The 13709-nt window shown below is 55.7% G+C and overlaps 1 protein-coding gene across 6 annotated transcripts in view; it reads right to left on the bottom strand.

Moving 5' to 3' along the window:
• The window catches only part of HDAC4 (histone deacetylase 4), a 287553-nt gene that overhangs the window by 65554 nt on the left and 208290 nt on the right, over positions 1 to 13709 (bottom strand). For all 6 annotated transcript variants that reach the window (XM_060301614.1, XM_060301612.1, XM_060301615.1 and 3 more), the window contains 4 exons: positions 9215 to 9346; positions 5402 to 5514; positions 1495 to 1611; positions 1207 to 1405 (listed from right to left, as the gene is read on the bottom strand). In XM_060301614.1, coding sequence (XP_060157597.1) covers positions 1207 to 1405; positions 1495 to 1611; positions 5402 to 5514; positions 9215 to 9346 — 561 coding nt within the window. The remainder of the gene's footprint in view (positions 1 to 1206; positions 1406 to 1494; positions 1612 to 5401; positions 5515 to 9214; positions 9347 to 13709) is intronic.

The following is a 13709-nucleotide window of genomic DNA, read 5'->3' as shown; positions in this document are numbered from 1 at the left end:
TAGGAAAGAAAAGCCCAGCGTCTGTTCTCCAGGGGGAAGGAAGCATGCCCAGAAACTGCCTGCAGAGTGCCCGGGAGGAGGGCTGGGGGGCACCGGAGTGGGGCCTGATGCAGAGGAAGGGCTCTGAGAAAAGGGCGGTGGGTGCGGAAGGTGTCGTGCGGGCCCTGCCAGTGCTGGGCGAGCGGCATCCCGCCTGCTGCGCGGGAGGAGAGAGGGAGGCCTACGCAGGCTGCTTCCACGCTGAGAGCTGGGGCTACGTGCCACGCCGGAGCTGTCCGACAGAGCTTCCTGGGCTGACGGAGTGTTCCACGTTCCTACTGCCCCACAGCCAGCGGCCACGTGAGCATCTGATGAGTCGCGTGTGGGACTCCCCGTCAAATCTCTCCCTCTGCTGTTAGCCTTCAGTTTCAATGTGGGTGGCCACACTGGCCCCGCTCTGGACCCTGGCAGGGCTTCCCGGGCCTTCCTACGAGTGTAGGGTGACTCCAGAGATCCCAGGATCAGGGAGGGGGCGGGGAAGGGCCCACGAGACCCCCAGGAAGGACAGACAGGCCAGCAGGGAAGTGAGGGAGAGAGCGAGGTTGAAGGTTAAAAACGATGAAAGACCAAGAGTCACCACCACAACCAGAGCACCTAACAGCTGAGGAGGGAGTGAGGTCAGGGCCGCCCCGCTGATCCTCAGGGCTCAGCAGGCCCCTGTAAAAGCCAGGGAGGAAGCTGAACACCCCGCTGGGTGGTGCCTGGACCCGGGGTGATGACCCTACGGCAGGGCCCCCTCATTTCATGGCGAGCCCCACGCACGCCGTCACTCGGAAGGTAACACTCTTACACTGTTGTTGCTAGGCAAATTTCACAGCAAATCTATTTTTTTCTAAATATAACCACCCCTTAGATGGGGCACATTAACAAAAATGTTACTGCTAATAGAAACCCGCTGCCCACCAGAGCCAGCCCTGGGCTTCCATCACGTGTCCGACGACCCGAAGGGCAGACCCATGAGGGGCTGCCAGCCTGCTCTCGGGAAAGTAACCAGGAAGTGTGTCTGATGCTCCTGCTTCCACGCACCTGGCTCTGCGAGTGGACTTGGTCTATCCAGCCACAGCCGGGCATGCGAGGGGCAAGTCCAGAAGTTCTGGGGGGACAAGCCACCCCACCGTCCCTCCCGGGGAGCCCACGACGGCCTGACGCGGCCTGCAGCATGCTCACCTGTGACGAGGGGCGTCTGCGCGGGCGGCTGCTCCAGGAGGACCACGTGCTGCAGAAGGGAGCTGGGAGTCGCCCCCGAGTCGCGCTCCAGGGGTGTGGTGCCCAGGTAGGGGGTGAGGTGGGTGCCGGGGAAGAGCGAGATGCGTTGCTGGAGGGCCGGGAGGGCCAGTCTCTCGGCCTCCTGCTGGCTGGCCGCCCCCTGGAGAGGCACAACCAGGCTCCCAGGGTCAAGGGCCTGGGACGGCCGCCCCACGCCACTGCCACCCAGACCCGTGGGCACCCACTTACCGCGGAGGGGCCGGTGGCGGGAAGTCCCAGCGTGATGTTGGGCAGGGATGGTGACGTGTACAGGGGCAGCGGGCCCACCGAGCCTTCTCGCGTCACGAGTCTGTGTGCCAGGCTGGTCTGGGGACAGAGCACACAGGGCCATCACACAGGCTCTGCACTGCCAAGCCTGGGTGACACTTGCCAAGGCAAACGACCACAGAAAACACTTTGCGGCAGACCATGCCCAGTTCTGAGATCCCCGGTACAGAAATCTATTAACGAGGACAGCACGGGGGCAAACACGGCATTCAAAGCAGGCTACAAGCACTGCAGCCTGATTCACAATTCTTCACTCTCTTGTTTTGTTCTTATTCAATTCACTCATCGTTGTAAACTATCAGAATAAAATCTAGGACAATATATTTATCATGAGAGGTAGAAACCAGAGAAGAAAGTATTGATTAAAAAAGAAATCCCGGGCTTCCCTGGTGGCGCAGTGGTTGAGAGTCCGCCTGCCGATGCAGGGGACGCGGGTTCGTGCCCCGGTCCGGGAAGATCCCACATGCTGCGGAGTGGCTGGGCCCGTGAGCCATGGCCACTGAGCCTGCATGTCCGGAGCCTGTGCTCCGCAACGAGAGAGGCCACAGCAGTGAGAGGCCCGCGTACCGCAAAAAAAAAAAAAAATCCCCTTACATAAAAGGCAAATAATGGTCACAACAAGGTTGGCAACGTATAGTAGAGACAAAGACCAATATATAAAGAACATGCAAATCAAACAAGTAGTGAGAAATGACAAAGAAGAACCCGTATGGAGAAAAAAACTCATAGAAAAAAAATACTCAACATCATCAGTAATCTAAAAACATACCTAAAAATCTAAAAACATTTAAAAACCTATCCAGTTGGCAAAGATTTTCAAAAACGACTACAGCACCTTGACCCAGAGAAACAGAAACACACTGCTGGCTGGCTCATAAATCGGTGTGCTCCTTCTGCAGGACAATTTGGCAATCCGTGTCAAAAGCCTTAAAACCGGATCGAACCTTAAATCCTAAAATCCCACTCCACCCTCAGAATGCACCCTTAGGAGATAAAGCTGGACGCACACAGACTTGGCCACAGGAGCGCTCTCTGCAGCAGCGTCCACGCTGTGCTACAGCGTGTCAGAGGATAAATCCATGAGGGCATGTTTACACATGGGGACGTTCAGGTTGGAAAAATCTTGTTGATGACTTGGGAACTTATTTATCACGTGTGGGTAAGTACCAGTCCCCGAGGACTTGAACTGCTGTCGTATTTCACATCTTTTTGCTTCTAGAATGAAGGTTCTTTGCTAAAAGGACACTGTCCTATTCACACGGTATCCTCCCTCACTAGACGCCCAGTGACGTGTGCAGGGCCAAGGGCACAGGAAGAAGAGGACGAGAAGGTGGTTGCCGTGACGCTAGCTGGTGGTGTCATGGAAAATAACACTAGCGATGGATACCTAACCAGTTCTCTCCTAGCTCTTCTCACAATGGACTATATAATTAAGGATGAGAAACATTTTGGGTGCTTTAAAATTTCACTTTTGCAAGGTTAAAAAAAAACATGAGCTGAAAGTTGTCACAAGTTACTGTAAACAATGGCAGGCTGCCTGTAGCCCCGGCTGGAAAGTCCATCAGAGGACTGGGCGATTACCACCCCAGGGCACGTGCGCAGGTATTCAGTGCTTTGCAGAATTTCCTAGGTGGCTTAACGGTGTCATACTTGGTGTTACTTGGAAACACACACGCACGTGATAAACTCCGTCCTCATGCTCTAAGGACAGAGCAGGAAGGACCGGCGTTCCTCACCTGGGAGGGAAGTTAGTGCATCTTCCCCAGAGAGATGGCTGCGGCCACCTTTAGTTCATTCATATATTCAATTGTACAGTAATGATTAAAGGGCTACCTTAAAAAGTAGCCCTTTTTCTAGATACAAAAAATATCAGCAAGCTATGATTTAGAGAAAGTGATTGAGATTGGCAAGGAAAGCACGATTTTGTTCCTGGCTTTGTCCAGGAACAAAATAAGCAAACATTTAATGTTTGAAAGTTGTCATTTCCTCTTTATAACCAAGGCTTTTTTTTTTTTTTAAACCTGATTTATTTTTAGAACTAAAGCAGCCTTCTGGGAATTGCCTGGTATGTTGATTTGTCCGCATTTCCGGTGCCGGCCATCTCCATCTGCCCTAGGACGTGCTTCTCAGCTGCCCAGCTGCCCAGGAAGGCCGGGGCCAGGGCAGCGTGCCCTCTGCACGCCCCCGAATCACACTTGGCTTTCGGCATCGGCTGAATGTCTTCCCCTGGGGAGAGGCTGTCCACGGGTCAGGGGAGCCCTGCTTCCTCCATGTAAGCGGGGCGGGGGAGGGGTGGAGGATGCTGAGAGTCCCTCAGTCAAGCAGGGAAAGGGGGCGCCGGGCCAGTGGGCCTCGCTCCCGCATGAGCACCCCACCTCACCTCTGGACTGGAGAAGGAGAGCAGACAGAATGGAGCTCTCAGAGAGAATGTCCAGTTCTGACTATACTTGAAATCCACAAAGGACATCCAATCGTCATCAAATTTTCAAAGACTACCCCCATGATTACAAGGAATATCTAATGTAAAACATGAAAACTGCGCTCTTCACGTTTCTTGTGAATCCTCTGACATCTATTAATCTGCAGTAGCTTAATTTACATTAACATGTGATTTGTAAAAATTAACACATAATTTAAACTGGCATCCGCCCAAATAAGGCACCTCTACAATATGAACCATTAGGTACCTAACTGCCCGTTTTAGATAAAATCAGGCTCTACGACAGCGATTGACAAGCCACACTCAGCATTCACATCTCACTCCAGGGAGCGATTTCTAGGCCAAGTTCTAAGGCTAATTACAGGTAGACCTCAGCTGTGAACTCAGTCTCACAGAGAAGCGTTGTTAAAACTTTTAATAATGTAAACAAGTATTTAAACCGGTAGGTTGAAATGCACAGGTACTAAAAGAAGTAGCACATAAAGGAAAAGAATAAAAGGAAATGGGGATTCGGCAGGCTAGAGGCAGTAGCACAAAATCATTTCCAGCAGTCACCTTAGTTTCCAAAAATCTGCTTATACCTTAAGTGTCTAGAAACTGGAAATGAAAACGGAGTGGACACGTGCGCCTGTGTCCTCCAACTAAGACTTGTCAACCCTCTGGAAGGGCAGGACTCATTTCTAAATATTTAAGGAAGAAAGTAAATACCAGTATTTGATAAATTATAGCCTCCTGTACGTTGGAAGGAACGTAGAAAACCTCATGAGAACCTTGCAGTCAGTAGGACCGTCTGAGCAGAAAGGACACGGCACAGCTGGCTCAGTCCAGGGAAACGAGGTGTGCAGCCGGCTCCCCAGCGGTCGCCCCCGCCCTCGGGCCCCTGATACCTGTCAGCACCTGCCCATCCCAGTGGGCACGGGAGAGACGACTGGAAGCCGGCCCTCGGGGGGGAGGGTGCCTGGCACAGGGCTGGCACGAGGCAGGAGCGCCAGAGACACTTGTGGGATGAGCCGGGGGAGAGAAAGTGAATAAGGAGGGAAATGAATGCATATGGAGCAAAGGTTCTGGAACCTCCGGCCCGGAACATGGCCCTGACCGAGGTCTGGTCCAGGGCACGACCTGCAGCCAGCCTTGGGGCCCCTCCACCTGGCCGGAGCAGCCCCCCAGAGAGAGCTCTCCCGGAACTCTCTCTGCACCCACGTCCCTCCCAACCTGCAGCACCCTGGGGTCTGACCGGCAGAGGTGAGGGTCGCTGACCCTGTGGTCAGAGGCTCCTGGTTCCTGAGATGCTTCTGAAATGCTGCCCCTGACAGTCAAGATTGAAGGGCAGCTGGAAACTGCTCTTTGGAGCCAAAAAACCAGACGTGGACAGGCGCGCTGGGCACTGACCTCAGTCGGGACGCTGGGGACGGCGGGCGCGATCCCATTCTCCGCGCTGGCGTTCCCGGAGCTGTTGTTGGGTGAGCTGGGTGCGGAGCCCGGGGCGCTGCTGCAGGCCGAGTCTGGGGGCAGGAGAGACACCTGTGAGCCTGACTCAGGTCAGGCAAGGACACCGCTTCCCAGGCCCTGAGCTGCGCTGGCCGCCTGTCCTCAGAGCTGCACTTCTGCTTTGAGCTGGCTGACGGCAGAAGTCCCAGCAAGGCAGAACAGGACCACGGCCCCCAACAAGGGCCATGGGGCCAATTCCTTGCTCTGTTTTGCCAGCGACCCCTTGTGAGCTTCGCAAGCCTGTGGCTCGTGGAGGCCCCACGGGCACCTTCTCAGCTGTGCACACTCTCGACTTTATTCCCCTTTTGAAAAGTCTCAAGATGATCGTAAACCCCAGAAAAGGAGACCCTGAACACTTACTGATATTCTAACAACAAAAGGCAAGAAAACACAGAGGCCAAATGACTGTGAACAGGGGAAGGTCAGATTCACTGTACTTGCTTATAGAGCCCCCTCGGTCAACATTTGCTTTGAGCTAATCTTTGCATTTTTCAAACATCCAAGGAAGAGCACAGCTGGTGGCTTCTGTCATTGATTAGAGTTATCTGAAAACCCACCTCAAGATACTCTCCAGGTAGCTGTGACGGGGCGGGGGGTGGCCCCAGCCCACGCATCGGGGCTGGGACCGAGGCGGCCGTGTGTCCCAGCCCCTCAGTTCCAAAGGAGCCACTGTGGCTGTGTGTGCAAACATGTGACGTAACAGGAGGGTCTTGTCTGGCTGAACGCTGTTTATCAATGGCAGCCTCTGGTTAAGACCTTCCAGAGGGAGCCGGCCTGAGCCATTTGCCTTTGCCTCCTGAGTACTCACTGACCACGGGCACTGCTGACCTAATACTCTGCCCTGATCTGGGCTCCCAGGCTCGAGGAGGGGAGGCCTGGGCCACCTGCCTAAGCTGGCACGCCGAGGGCGCTCAGCAGGCCACCCTCCAGCGCATGAGACCACGGAGCTGCCCGCGGGGCCTGGCCGACTCTGAGACCTGATTCCAGCCGAACTCGGGGTAACAGTGAGAAGGCTGAGGGTGCTGGTGTGGATGGCAGTGCCCATACCCCAGCGCCCAACCCCACAGGCCCGGCTCACGCGGGGAAGGAGACCTGACCCCAGGGGCACACGCACGACCCCCTCAACCCAGGGGACCGTGAGCGCTCTCATCCTCTCCACCGAGCAGCGGTCCCCCTGGGGACACCCTGGCAGCAAGTGACTCTGTCCACTTGAGGGCCCGCCCCGCCCTCCGGGGCACTGATGGTGAACTCAGGCCCCGGCTCCCCTCCCTCCTCCCACCAGATCCAGAGCCTGGTCTCCGCCCAGTGAAGTCCCATTCACACGCGCCCCCCGACTGGGCTGGCAGGTGTCACACTTCACGCGTGAAGACAGGGCTTGTTTCCCCGACCCCCACGGCAGCCATCCCCCTGCCTCGGACGCCCACATGGTGAGGCCCTCCCCCTTCCTGTAAGCGGGCCTGTGTCAGCAGCATCGGCAGGTACGCTCTCCTAGGTGTGTGTGCGAAAGCACAACAACTTCGGGGGCAATAAAAAAATATATATACTATCTCTCCAACTTTTCACCCGTTTTCAACTCGAGAACGTTGATTATTTTTTCATTCCACTTCAAGGAATCTGGTCTAAGAAAATAAATATAAACGCGTAACCGTCACGATATTATTTGTGTCAGCACGATGGAATGCCACTAAAGGTGCCAGCAAGTGTTGTGACTACCGTCAAGGGAGGAGAGGATACGAGTGCACACAGGGCGTGTGACAACTGCACAGAAGAAGGACTGGAAGGAAACATGCTCAGATGCTGACGGCAATTTTCTCTGGACAGTGTTGGAGGGCAGCTGATTCCTCCTTTGCTTTCCCTGAGGGGCACGGCTTTGACGAGGGACTGGGAACAGGCAGAGTGACGCTGCCACGTCCCGGGACCTGTCTCACCATCATCCCAGTGCCACCTCTGGCCCCCGTCTCACCGCCGTCCCCCTGTACCAGCCGGCGGAGCTGCTTCGGCGACGCTGTGCACCTCTCCCGCTCAGGAACCTTCACCACCTCCCCAGTACCCCGGGGGAGGTGCCCCCGCTCTCTCTGGGAGCCTCCCTGCCTGGAACTCCTTATTTTCCAGTCTTGTGGAAAGCCAGCTCTGCTCAGAGCATCCTGCCTCTCCAGCCGCCGGGAGGTGTGCTGGCCGGGAAATCCATCCCTCATCTCCGTGCTGCCTGCATTCACCCGTCGAGCTTCCCCGGGCCCGGCGTGGCCTCCACCGCTGCCCTGCCCCGCTGCCTTCGTGGTGCCCTCTTTGGGTAACACAGCCCAGGGCCAAGCTGGGGCCACGTGTGGTGCGTTAGTTGCCCCACGCGTGACGTCTGGGCTCTGGAGTTAGACTGGAAGCTCCCTGGAGGTGAGCACGCAGCTCACCATTTTGGTGCCCAGCCCGGTCCTGACACAGTCACAGGCTGACAGCACGGACGCCAGAGCCGGCGCTCAGAAAGAAGCCGCCGGGGACTGCGTCCCACCAGAGGCGGGACTGGAAATAGACGCAGGGGCCCGCCGTCCGCGGCCTGGCATCCCCCAGAGAGGCGAGGCCCACGTGTGGTGAGACACACGCTCTAACTCATTCGAGGCCTGAGTCTGAACGGAATCCCCCAGGCAGAGGATCCTGAGGTGACACCCTTCGCTGATCTCTCTACCAGGATGAGCACACGATGACAAAGATGGGCCCCCGGGCATGAGGCCTCAGGCTCCGCTTCACACAAACCCACGAAGTCCAGAGGCAGACCCTCGGACTAGGGGTTTCAGCCCCGGGCTGCGGGACAGGGGTAAGGGCACTCCGGCTCTCATCCCATCCCAGACCCTGGACTCAAATCTGAGGGTGAGGTTCCCGGCCCCTCACCAGCACCAGCACCCAGGAGCCCCTCCTCCTTCCCTGGGAACTTGACCCTGAAGGACGCTGCCGAGAGCCCTGGTTTTCCCACCAAACCCTGCACTTGGTGCAAACATGGTCCCGCCCCTCCTGTTACCAGGCCGCCTGAGCAGCCCCTTTGTCCCGTGATTTTAGGGCTGGTGGATGTGCACCCTCTGGAAGTGGGGTACACGCCCAGGAAGTGAGGTGCGCCCTAGGGACTGGGGTGTGTGTCGGGAAGTGGGGTGCATCCCAGGACGGGGCTCTGCCTGGTGGGTGTGCTCCCCCGAGTCGGCCGCTAGGTGGGGGCCGAGAGCAGTGCGTGAATGGAGACTCGGAAACTCCCAAGCTCCCTCCTCCTTCCCCCGCCCCTGTCCGTCCCACTCTTCCCAGGAAGATTCTCACGCTTTCCAGCGGTTCAGACACTGTTTAATGGGCAGTGGGGCAGGGAGGAAACGTGGCATTCACCACTGAGAGGGCAGGATCAGTTAAAACCCCACCTTCGGAGAAGCCTCCACTTAAAATTCCTGAAAGTCTCCTGTGACGTCAGGAGGTCTGACTGCTCTCACCTGCCCGGCTGGGTCAAGGTCGGCTGGGTCAAGGTCGGGAACAGGACACGCCGTACAGCGATAGGGACGGGCCTGAGACCCCCTGCTGGGGTGCCAACCGTGGCCCTGGGACTCCCGCGGCTGGCACTGCGGGCACAAGAGCCCTTGGGGCAGGGGGCAGGCGGCGATGGGGACATGCGCAGAGGCAGGTTTCGGTGCTGAAGGGACAGCGCACAGGACAGCCTCTCAGAGGGCAGCCAGGTTTGCACGAACATACCTGTGACATCCAAAGGACGCTTTTTTAGAGCCGTGACCACTGGCCCATCTTTCCTGCGTAACAGGGGGCTGCTCCGTCTTTCAGCCACTTTCTGCTTTAGCCTGGAGCGTAATTTCAGATTGGGTTCAGATGCTGCACGGAAAGGAGACACCATTACAAGCAGGCAGACACAGCTGGGGTCACGGTTATCTCGTGGGCAGTGTAAGAATATGCTCACTGGGTAAATATTAGCTTAACACAGATGCACTGTTCCAGGCTGGAGCAAGGCGGCAACCTGAGGCCTCGGGCAGAAGACGTCCAGCCCCATCCGTCAGTCCAAACACCGACGCAAGTGCACCTGATGCCTTTAGTGAACCGTCTGCGGACAGAGGGTTGCATACATGTTGGAGCGGCACTGCATTTACAAGTAGCTGGGAGGAAACCCGGCCATCGGGGATGGTTTGGGGGCTCTGGGCCACGAATGTTACTATTACCCCTACATTACAGACTTTCCCGTTCACCTGAGAATCACAAATTCCTCCCTCACGTAACAGGCCAGGAGCCAGCTGCCCACTCGAGCTCCCGGCCACCGAAAGGGTGCTAAGGTCAACCCGCCCCGGCGAGAGGCTTAGCCATGCTGCCTGCAGGTGTTCGCCTGACCCCTGGGCACAGGTGCTTAGGCTTGGTTTGGTTTTGGTTAACAGCTCTGCTTGTGTGCGTGGAGCCCTTTGCAAACCCGCATCTTTAAGCCCACGGTGGTCCCAGCCTCTGCGCCTGGAGCCCAGACACTCCCGCCCCCGGGCCAGTCCAGTCCAGTCCCACACTGGGGGTGGGCCGTCTTGGGAAGACGGCAGCCTCACACAGCCGGGCCCTCCCGGTGGCCTCCAGACACAGGAAGGCAGCTCGGGAGTCCAGGGCAGTGGTGAGACCACCACCCAGGAGACGCGTGTGTTCCGAGGCTTTGCTCAACTACATTCAAGCTTCTGCTACTTGTGGATTTGCAAACTGGAGAGTTTTTACCTTTTGTTTTTGTTTTTAATCAGCTACCCTGCTGTTTTTAATCTTTCTGGAACAGGAAGTTTACTGCTGTCTAGAGCAACAAGCAACATAACCAAATGCCCCCCAGAATCGGACGTAAGCTGGTTTGGGTTATAAGAACCGGGCCATGTGTATGTCTCACGGCCACTGTGACTCTGCCCTTTGTGGAGCACAGCAGGCAGGGCTGGGGGTCCCAGCTGCCGGGTGACCCTGAAGGAGGCTGGGAGGCAAAGGACGGTTGCTCTGTGGATCTTGGGAAGAGGAGAGAAGCAGGCCCCCTAAACGACGCTCCCCAGAGAAATCAAAGATGGGCAAGGAAGGTGCCAGCCCTTCCCAGAGGCTCAACCTGCTCTGGAGGCGCTGGTTCTGGGAGAGACGCCCTCTGCTTTGCAGCATATTTGTGTATAAAGCAAGGTTCCCGGCAAGACTTTCATGTCGAAAGATGGAGAGGATCCAACTACAAAGCAGCCTTCCCCACGGCTAGAGGATCCACTTCTATTGTCTTTAATACTATTTTTACATTGTGGAGATAACTGTAGATTCACTTTCATTTGTTTCTATTTCTACACTGAGTTTCTTACTTTATCATTATTTAAAAAGAAAAAAGAAAGCCCAAACCCCACCAGACTAACAGGCAAGGAAACAACAACCCTCCTCCTACTAAGATCTCAGCTGAACCGACACAGGGTTTCCACAAACACAGGTCTGGCCCGGGGACGGAAGCCGCTCCTGAGATCCAGGGCGGTGCAGCCCCCACAACAGGGAACGCGCGGCCCCCGGCCCCAGTGGGGGCCCCTCTCAGGGGCACTGAGGTCAGGCTGTCTGGAAGCAACACTGCCGTGTCCTGACATCACGCCCAGCAGCGAGTGAGGAAAGCAGAGACTGAGCCGCCAAGGGTGCCCAGCACGTGGCGGGGGCAGCGGCACAGAATTCAGAGAGTTCTGTGTGTGTGTGTGTGTGTGTGTGTGTGTGTGTGTGTGTGTGTGTGTGTGTGTGTGTGTGTGTGTGTGTGTGTGTGTGTGTGTGTGTGTGCGCGCGCACGCGCGTGTGCGTCTGTGCTCAGAGCTGCCCTTTTCGGAATCCTGAAAGGACAGTGAAGGACGCTTCAAACAAAGGTGAAAGAGCGGAAAGGAGATATCTGAAGAAGAAGCTGAGAAATCTGAAAATTGGGAGTAAAAAGGCCCGACATCAAATTAACAGAAACACCAGGAGAGGACAGAGCAAACGGAGCAGGGAAAAGCACTGGCAAAGTAACTGGAGGTGTGCTGCTGCATCAGAGGAGACCCAGTGCCCAAAAGGGTCAGCGTGGGCTCGCTGTGGCCTGCAGCCCCTCGCCGGGGGGTGTCCGGAGAGGTTTCAGAGCTGCAGGGCCCAAGGGTCTACCTTGTGAGCAGTGTCGGGTTCTGCAGGGCCCACTCCCGGGGCGAGATGAGGACCTGAAAGTCCCGAAGGAAAGTGGCTTCTAGACCCGACCGCATCATGCATCACGTGGGAGCCAGAATGAGTGCATTTACCAGCACGTGAGGACTCAAAAAACTCACATTCCGCGCGCCATTTCTCAGAAAGCTTGGAAGAGCTGCACCACCAAGATGAAGGAGACCACACACAAAGGAGCACGTGGAGTCCAGGGGAGAGAGGCCGAGGCTCCCAGGACACCGTGCAGCGGGGCCCAGGGGCCGCGGGGGGCCTCCGGGCTGCAGCAGAGCTGCGGACTACCTGCCCTGGAAGAGCAGCTCCCCCATCTGCCAAAGCGTGGGGGTGAATTGAAAGCAAGTACAGGGACACATGGGGAATACAGCCAACGTTTTATAGTAACGACAAACGACAAAATATGACCTTTAAAAACTGTCCAGTGTACAATACTGTACATCAACGGTACCTCAACTAAAAAAACAACAACAACCCGGGTACACAGGAAAGTAAGCAAATGAAAGGGCTGGGCAGGGCTGGGCGGGGTGGGGCAGGGCTGGGCGGGGTGGGGCAGCTGTTCCCCAACTGAGCCTGCGCGGCTCTTTGATTTACGGACATTTATTTCCCTCGATAACAATAAAAAGAGAACTCTAGAAAGACAAAAGACAGACTAGAATACTAAAATTTTTTGTAGCATACATGACAGAGACAGGATTGGTATGAACGTATAAAGCAACAAGGAAAGAAAAAACAGCTGACAGAAAAGCGATTGGGTGAGCTGCCTTTAAACACTGGACATTTAGGGCCCCTCCCTGTGTGACCGGTATGGTTGCAGACGCTGGGCACAGGGGTTGGGCAAGAGAGACACGGTCTGGCCGGCACCCCTGCTGCCTGTCTCAGGAGCGTCGGCCACCCTGCATCGTGGGAGCGCGGCAGAGGGGTTCTGCAACACAGCACTCAGCTTACTCCCTGGTAGGGAAGATGGAAAGTAAACAGAGACACCCAAACCCCACTAGCGATGACAGAACTGCTCTTTGAAACATCAGAGACATTGTGACTTCCGCACCCATCACACCTGCTCGAGCGACCCTACGAGTGACGTGGGGGAGGGGCCTCTCCTAAGCGGCTGGCAGGGTCCCGCGTGCTCTGCTCTTCACGCTACGCACACTCATTTGAACTGGCAGCTCCATTTTCAGGAGTCCATCCTACAAAAACAGTGAGCAGAGGGACCTATATTTGTGGGCAAAATAAAAACTAGAAAACTGTTACAACTGCTGTAATCTTCGCATGTTGGGATAATATAGAAAAAGGTGCTGCTCTTGATACACTGAAATGGAGTGGTACCCACGATACAGTGTTAACTGAAAAATAAAGTTGCAGCCAAAGGGCAAAGCAGGTGTTTTTCTTGACAAAGAGACTGTCCGTACACATCATACACACACACACAGACGCACACCCTACACACAGGCATAGACCACATCTGCGCAGAGAGATGCCAAACCCGTAACGGGAGCTGTCTCTGGGGGTAACACGCACGTGTGTGCGCTCTACTTATGTTCTAATTTGTCGTATGTGCGCCTTCCTTCTGGGATTTTTAATTAACAAAGCACTCTACTTGATGCTTAGGACTGGTATTTTCCTACACCCTCTTTCCTACTCAGTAGTTTCAACAGCGTATTTCAGGTGGCCATCAAGCTCAGATATGAACAGGGCGTGTCTGAAAAAGATTCGTTCAAGTCTCACTTCTCAAGTGAGGAGGAGTCCAAGTTTGATAGAAATCGAAGTTTGAAGCGAGGCCCTTCTCAGCGTAGACACTGCCTAGTACTTGACCGTACTCGCCATCTCTGCAAGTTTCCTTGGAAAAGCACAACAAAGCCTTTTTGAAAACCTTCTGAGCACTTTCACACCTACTGTTTAATGAGCACAAAGTTGATGGAAGACAACCCAGTACAAAAGCCCCGTGCGGGGGCTAGAAGCAGAGGGGGCCCGGCAGGGCCAGGCACTGTGGACTGAACCCCCTTCTCTCCGCCCGGGCAGCTCAGAAAGGGCCGATTCCCCGGCCCGGCCC

This window comes from Globicephala melas, chromosome 7, assembly GCF_963455315.2.
Source record: "Globicephala melas chromosome 7, mGloMel1.2, whole genome shotgun sequence".
NCBI classification, from domain to species: domain Eukaryota; kingdom Metazoa; phylum Chordata; class Mammalia; order Artiodactyla; family Delphinidae; genus Globicephala; species Globicephala melas.
Note: the sequence above shows the minus strand (reverse complement) of the source record. Positions and strands in the feature narration are given on the sequence as shown.